Raw genomic sequence first — 7,939 nt, 5'->3', positions numbered from 1 at the left:
AGACATCTTTCCTAGAGCTGTGCCTGGAGATTGTACCATCTACGAAACAAGCATGAAAGATAGATCTGCACATACCACCAAGTCTACTCTTTGGCTGGTTGTACCATGACCCCCTCCTTAGGCTGTGAATTGTCAGCTGGGAAGCGCCAACCAGTCATCAGCTCCAGTCTGTCCATATGTAAAGCTAAAGGAGGTCCCAAACAGGTTACAGTGGGGATGTCATAATTTTCAGCTGCCAGGAGAATTTCATACAGCTGTAGGTGTCTCCGGGATCAGCATCTCAGACATTACCTCCTCATGCTTAGCACAATCACGCAGGAGGCTTTGTGTGGCTATGCCAGTCATTAACTTGTGAGCCTTCTTTCACCCAAGCTACCTCCTACTGCAGCAGCTAACCAGGGTAGCACCTCAGGTAGAATCATAGAATATCCTGAATTGGAAGGGACCCACATGTATCATCAAGTCCAACTCCTGGGTCCACACAGCACCACTCAAAAATCAGACATATGTCTGAGAGTGTTGTCTAAACGCCCCTTGAAATCCAGCAGTTCAGGGCCGTACCCACTGCCCTGGGGAACCTTTTCCAGTGCCCGACCACCTTCTGGTGCAGAACCTGTTGCTAACCCCTACCTGACCCTCCCCTGATGCAGCTCTGTGCCGATCCCATGGGTATGAAGAAGCCAGAGCAGGGTGAAGTTAAGTTGGTCTCAAGTGTCTTACACAAAGAAGGGATTTGTCCTTGTACCATTTACATCCTCAGAAATGGTCTATCTGGTCTGCTGTGCTCACAGGTTGTGTGCTTTTGCCCTGAGTTAAACACAGAGATACTGCTCAGTTCCTGGCATACTGGTCACTTCAGGGAGACAATGGGGTTGCAGTAGCAATAAGATTTCACTTGGAACACCAAATATAAACATGCTGCATATACAAACAGAACATATATTTATAGACAGCGTGAGGATGTGTGTATGTGTGATAAAGGTAGTAACTCCCTGAGAACCACACCCAGTGGTGATGTGCCAAAGGTATAATCTTGTTCAGCAAAGAAACTTCACTCTGAAGCTCTCTTTGTGGCACAAAAAACACCATCACAGAATCACAGAATCGCAGGGGTTGGAAGGAACCGCAAGAGATCATTGAGTCAATCTCCCTGCCAAAGAAGGTCCCCTACAATAGGTCACACTGGTAGGTATCCAAACAAGTCTTGAATATCTCCATAGAAGGAGACTCCACAGCCTCTCTGGGCAATGTGCTCCATCAACCTGACAGTAAAGAAGTTCTTCCACATACAATTAGCATGCATTGTCTCCTTAATAGTAATCAGGAAAGCAGACCAGCAGCCCTACACACTGTGCAAGGGTCTCCAAGGGGAGAGGAGTGGAAGTACATAATAAAATAAGTAAAGTAAAGGCATATCTTGAGAAGGGTATGTACACGAGTGCATAGGAAGCAAGTGAGGGAAAGCTTTGGGGAGCCTTATCACTCAGTGGACAGTCACAGCACTGAAGTATGAAATAAGAAATGAAACAAATCCAAATCTCTGTCAGGAGATGATTTCCTAGGGCTCTCGTTGTGACTGAACTTATCAAGCTAAGCCTTCATTTCCAGTCCTATCCAATAATCACTGAAGCCAAACATAGCCTTTTCTCTGCTCCAGAAGACTTTGGAGCGAGCCCCTTCTGAGAACTACAGAGGAAACAAATGTTGGAGAGGAGAAGAAATACATAATGTTAATTGTGAAAAGCATTTTCAGCATCCCTCAAAGTGGCCATGTTTACCTGCAAGCTGACGCAGAGTATATAGGTAAGAGTTAAAATTCAAAAGATATGCCATTCATTCTTGTAATAGCAGGGCTGTTTCATCTTCTTTAATTTCCCCTTAAACATTCTGTTCTGCACAGAACGCTTTGGTGCTCATTATTTCTGCAAAATTAACTGCCAGGTCAACTTTCAGCAGGAGCTATGGTTGAGAGATTCAGGAGGGATGGGTAGAGCTGGAAGCAAGCAGACCTGCCTTCCCAGCACAGAACAGAGCTTTTGTTTAGCTTTGATGAAACAGCATGCTCAGATAAAAGCATGAATTACAGAAATTCGGTATGAAAGGACTTAGGCACAGAACCAAGCAGATATGGTGATGTCCTGCAGGCCATCCTCCAAGCAACCCTGAGCAATAGGAGTGTTTTTACAGCATGTTTCTTGCCGTAATGTGCCTATCTATGCCAAGAGCCACCAGCACCAGGTCACGCACTCAGCATGATGCCAGCTGAGCAGGACATGCTACTGGCCCAGTGGAACACGCCACAGCCACTTCTGGTCACCAGCCAAAGGACAAGGCCTGTAGTACTGGGAGGTGGCTGCCACAGACCGGCTGGTGGCAGCTGTGACTCTTCCAGACCTGGTGCTGTGTTGACACAACAGGGGGACAAGGACGACGTTCATGTCCTTTTCAGATGTCCTGTCCATTCTGCAGCTGAGTGAGGCTTTTCTCCCGGGGAATGCTTTGCAAGGTGTTAACAGGGAGTAGAGTGTGCTTGGGGCATGAGAAGGGCAGGCTGGGGGATGGAGGCAGCACCACACAGAGGTGGCCACAACTGGAAGTGGGGGACACCCACACTAACATCTGGCAATGGAGCTATGCAAAGTACAAATGCCTCTGCATCCCCTTGGGCTGACCTCACCCCACGGGAACATAGAAAAACGATGGCTGCACACAGGGTCCAAATAACTTAATCTTCACACAGGTTGCCCAGTGATGTGGTTGATGTCCCGTCCCTGGAGACTTTCAAGGCGAGGCTGGATAAGGTCCTGGGCAACCTGATCTAGCTGTGGTGTCCCTGTTCATTGCAGGGGAGTTCGAGAAGATGGCCTTTAGAGGTCCCTTCCAACTCTAAGGATTCTATGACTCTATGATCAGCACCCAAAATCATTGGGGGCCACTGCTGAGAAGCACAACAACCTGTGCAGCTCACCTCTCGCTGTGGTTTCTCCCTGATTTATTCCCTGAAGCTTTCTTTAGCAAGGACATGAATGGGACCCTGGGCAGTCTGATCTGGTGGGTGGCAACTCTGCCCGTGGCAGTGGGTTGGAGCTCGATGATCTTTAAGGTCCCTTCCAACCCAAGCCATTATGTGATTCTATGATTCTAGGATATCATGATAAGTAACAGATAGGAGCAGCATAGCCAGCAGTCTGGGGAACTGCAGCAATGTGTGGTGCCCATCAGACCAAGGCAACACCACAATTACTTTGGTAGGATGGCTTTTCCTGACAGATGGACATGTGCTGTGATAGCAAGAAGGTGGCATTACTACAGGAGGAGAAGTAAAAGCTCTTATTACAGCATCATCCAAGGGCAGTGGGGGCAGTGACTCAACTGTGCTTATGGGGGCTTCTCCTTAGCAAAGAACTCCATAGCCTGAACCCGTAATCCAACCTATCACCTCTCAGATAGTTAAGGGAAGGACATTGTTACTGAGTGATAGATGCTGGTAGTCTACACAGAGCAGTTGGTCTCAGTCCATTTTTGATGGAAAAGAGTCCATATCCTGTGTTAACTCCTGCTGTACCAGTAGGACCAGAGTACTTTTATAGGCTTCCACACAGATCTTCCAAAGAAGCATCACTGCCAGGCAGCTTGACTGGGGTAGAATCAATTCAACATGCCAAATCAGAGCCATGGGGAAACAAGTTCCCTGTGCTGATGGTACTCAGTGCCTCCCAGCACTTTCAAACCATCTTTGCAGGATCAAAAGGAACCTAGGAGGACAGCAGCTGCCTGAGGATGCCACTGGAAGGGCTGGCTTCAGAAGCCTTTCCTCCCTCAGGCTGCAGTAGGTCCTGGGGTGAAATTCCCAGGTTTGACCTTCAGGGACCCTACAGCTGCCTTGGTGCTCATATCCACCACCTTTCAAGGCTGTTGTGGTCGGAGCCCTTCTCCTTCCTCACCCTGTTGTGGTAGGGAGGTTCAAGGTGTCCTGGCAGCAGGAAGCTCCTTTGCTCCACCCTCTGCCCTGCATGCTGGCTGAGTGTATCTAGGACTTGCTGAACCATTGCTGCCAGAATTGGCATGCTGATCCTTGCAGCTGCTCAGCAGAAGCTGGACCTCTGGCATGATGCTTTCCTTCCATGAGCCCTGGACAGCCTTCGTCATGCTGTTCTTCACCACCGTGCTCCGGTGCTCCTGTTCTGCAGGTATTTCTTTTCTCTTGTGCTTCACTTTCTGGACCCTTCCTTTTCCCCCACTCCTCTCTACATCTAAAGGTATTGCCCACTGTTTGTTTGTTAGAAACAAGGTGGGCTCCCTTGTCTCCTCCAAAAAGTGTAAAGAGGTGGAATTGCTTAATCCTGATGAGACTTAATGTGGTTGATCACAGCATCTTTCTGCCAGCTATTTACAAATCCACTACAAATGTGACTGAGCTGCAGGTTGCTCGGCTGAATGGCAGTGAGGCAGGGACCACTGTTTCTTGGCCTGCACTTGCTGAGGGAAGAGACCACTTGAAATATCTCCCAGGAGGCTGTGTAGTCTGGTGTAGATGTGAGTAGGTGCTTTTTGCAGGAAATCTGTCTTTGCAGCCCTCTTAGTTGGAGCAGCTGCCTAAAGCCTAAATGTAAATGAGACCTGTCTCATCATGATACTGCCCACATTTGTATACCAGCATCAGTGGAGATCAACCACATACTTAAAGATGGGCTTGATCTGACAGCCTGTCCTTTGGGCTTCCACATCTATAAACATGAACCCTGTGCTCTGCAGCGCTTTCTCCATAGGTCATGCAGAGGTCTAAATGTTTCTTCCAGTGCTCCTGTAAGGTACTTATTAACCCAGAAAATAAGTTATGGGCATGGCCAAGGTCATTCAGCAAGTCCTAGCAGAGCTGGGGGAGGAACGAGGAGCGCTCCAACCTTGCCCTGGAGGAGGCTGCCCGTGGACCCCCTCCCCACTGTGCAGCAGTAGGGGAAGCTGTGGCCTTAATGACGTGAAACTGAAAGTCAGCAGGTGACCCCAAGGGGGGACCTCCTGCAGGACACCCTCATTCTATTCACTGTTGCTTGGAAAATACTAAATTTATAACAAAGGTTTGGTCTGTTTTTTTCTCCTGAGCTGGAGTTAAACCTGAGATACTGAAGTCTTTCATGCAATCAAGCTGGAACTTAATTTTGCTCTCTGTCATACTCCAAGTTGTCAGCTCAGAGTGATGGTTTGACTGGAAATAGCTCTCTCACAGCCCCTGCTCAGTCTCTGCACCAGGAGCCCACTGGAGACTCTGTGCTTGCATGCAGCAGCCCTTACTGCAGCTGCCTGTTCAAGCTGTTATGACTGCAGAGCACCATTTCAGCATGGGATATTTCATCTGGCTGAACTCAAGCCGGGCTGCTTGTAGTGGCCCAGGAGGAGATATTTCTTTGACTCCCTTCCTTCTGCAGCAGGGGACAGTTTGGTGCTCATGCACAGAGACTGCAGCAGCCTATGCTTCTCCCACATGAGCATCCCTCAGCCATCCTCACATCCCATCCTGCAGCACTCTGAGGTCTGCACTGTGCTGAGGGGAAATGGGTATCGGAAGGCCTAAAAAGGCTTTGCCCTGTGATACCATGTACAGATTTGGAGGGCTGTAGACCAGAGGCAGTGCTGCACTGGAGTGTCAGTGTGCTCTGATTCTAGGTAGGAAGCAGGTTAAAGAGGCAAATTTTATATCCTTTACCTATATCTGCATGTTGTATCTTCCAGCCTGAGCTGGTTAATGAGCTCTGCTTTCCTCCTGTGCTTTCCTTCTGGCAGCAGCTGGAGCCTCCAACATTTCAACAAGCACCGTGCACACAGACGAGTATGAACCACCGTGTCTTAGTAAGTCTTCTTAAATCATTGCTACCATGATAAAGCCAGGTAAGGAGACTGTACAGGTCATTGGTGAGGCTATCCTGGAGAAGAATTTGTCTGTTATGATCTGCTGTTATCAAGGTTCCAGTTGCAGATGAAACTCGAGGAAGCATTTGCAAGACTTCCCCAATCAGCCAGGCTTAGGCAACTTGAGATCCCAACAGTCCTCCCACAGTCATCCTCCATCCTAAACATGAAACAACCCCAAGTCCTGCACTTCCTCAACTGCAGTACATGCACCAATACAGATATGCTACTTCAAAGGATATCATATGTATAGGAGATGGGTGTCCCTCTCCCCTGTCTGAGCAATTTCTGTTTACTGGTGGGAAAGGCTGCTTGCTACAGCACAGGGCAATAGTACTGCACATTCTGAAGGCCAACACACAAGAATATGGTCCAGCATGATACACTTGAATGAGAGCAACTGAAGAACATCTACACTTGCCTTTTCTTGACAACATGCAACAGGACAGCTGCGCTGCACCACAATCAGAAGGCATTTGCTTTCCACAGCAGACAAGCAGACATGCATGAGCAATGCAACATGCAATGCATGTAGCTGTAAGGCTGTTCTGGCTACTGGAGTAGCTCTCCTGGGCTCTGAGGTTTCATGCTCAGTTTCCATTCCAGCCCAAGGAGCTGAGAGACATTTTGGTCCTTTAGGTTCCTTTTGATAGTTTTGCCTCAGAACCCAGCCAGGCATCATCACTGTACCCATGTGATGGAAAACATACGGCATATGCTAACTAGGTATTCTGAAAGACTTCAGCAATGGAGGGTGCAGTGGTAAGGGGACCAGCTTAGGTGTTTGGCCAACTGGGATGACTAAGTCTTGAAGACACATAGATGAAACTGAATATTACCACCCTTGAGCCAGGCTTAGGGGAAATATGCCCAAAGGTAGAGTGACAGGCCATGGGGCAGATGGTGAAGTCACCATCTCACCTACTATCTAGCAAAGAAAACCTGCTCTGTACTTAGCCTCCCATCAGCTCACTTCATTTTTTCTCTTCCAGAGGTGGACTTCTGCACTCTAGCAGCCGTGTGCTGTCCGACTGGTGTCGACGATTACGGATGGATTGCAGCGGCTGTTGGCTGGAGCCTCTGGTTTCTGACTCTCATTCTGCTCTGTGTGGAAAAGGTCATGAAACTCCGGCCTGACGAACCCAAATATTTGGTAGCCTGAAGCAGGGCAAGTCATTGTGCAGCAGTGAGGTACAGACAGACTGACAAAGCATTTCAATCACTTCCAGAGAAACAGAAAAGAAAGAGAACTTGCCTTCAGTTAAAAGAAGTCCACATGTAAGTGGGGCATCTGCTGGGGCTCCATCTTTCCTGGAATGCCAGAGCTGCTGGCCGAAGCTGGCCACCATGAACATACCAGTGCACATAGACAACATATAGTATCATAGAATCATCAAGATTGGAAAGATCACTAGGATCACCTAGTCCTACTATCAGCCCATCCCCACCATGCCCACTAACCACGTCTCTCAGTGCCACATCCACACATTTCTTGAAAATCTCCAGGGATGGTGACTTTGCCACTCTGTCATTTCCCTGAGCCCATCCAAGCCTGTCCTGAGGGTACAATCAGACCCTGAAGGACCCAGTACTAGGCTCCCTGCCCTGACACAACCCAGAACAGCCTTGGAATTTGAAAGAACAGTGGGCTGGTTTCTGAAGGATCAACGCCATGAGATTCAGTACTAAGCTGTGGGCCAGGCTATATCACTAAAAGAATGCAACTCATTGATTATACTGAGCAACTTCTGTTTACTAAACCAAAGTGTTTACTGACACCAAGAAAAAACTCTGTTTTGGAAACTTGAGGCTTGTTTGGGCTGGTTCAAAATTAGAACTAATTATTCCACTGCAATGTATATGTGAATTGCTTTGTGGAAGGTTAACATGTTGGTCGTATCTACTTGGCTTGTACTTGTCTACATAATTAAGACACTACACCACTGCAAATGGGTTTTAAACCAGTATATCCAACTCAGGCATAACACTGGTCCTATTTATCTAAGATGATAATAAACACTCTTCTTGATGG

The 7,939-nt window shown here is 48.0% G+C and overlaps 1 protein-coding gene across 2 annotated transcripts; it reads left to right on the top strand.

Annotated features, from left to right (window-relative positions):
- The first annotated feature begins 4,022 nt into the window (after positions 1 to 4,022).
- TMEM213 (transmembrane protein 213) lies at positions 4,023 to 7,939 on the top strand. Of its 2 annotated transcripts, none has more exons than XM_004937853.5 (3): positions 4,023 to 4,190; positions 5,785 to 5,847; positions 6,900 to 7,939. In XM_004937853.5, exons 1-3 carry the CDS (start codon positions 4,109 to 4,111, stop codon positions 7,067 to 7,069), a joined length of 315 nt encoding a protein of 104 aa, XP_004937910.2. In that variant the 5' UTR covers positions 4,023 to 4,108; the 3' UTR covers positions 7,070 to 7,939. The 2 variants fall into 2 exon arrangements, with proteins under 2 accessions (XP_004937910.2, XP_416337.2); XM_416337.6 differs by having other exon boundaries at positions 5,782 to 5,847.

Source organism: Gallus gallus, chromosome 1 (genome assembly GCF_016699485.2).
Source record: "Gallus gallus isolate bGalGal1 chromosome 1, bGalGal1.mat.broiler.GRCg7b, whole genome shotgun sequence".
Lineage (NCBI taxonomy): Eukaryota > Metazoa > Chordata > Aves > Galliformes > Phasianidae > Gallus > Gallus gallus.
This window is presented reverse-complemented; position numbering and strand designations above follow the sequence as displayed.

Coding starts and splice junctions, on each gene's coding strand:
- TMEM213 (XM_416337.6), top strand. CDS start 4,109: ATGATGCTTTCCTTCCATGAGCCCTGGACAGCCTTCGTCATGCTGTTC. Junction 4,191..5,781: donor CCGGTGCTCCTGTTCTGCAG/GTATTTCTTTTC, acceptor TCCTTCTGGCAG/CAGCTGGAGCCTCCAACATT. Junction 5,848..6,899: donor GTATGAACCACCGTGTCTTA/GTAAGTCTTCTT, acceptor TTTCTCTTCCAG/AGGTGGACTTCTGCACTCTA.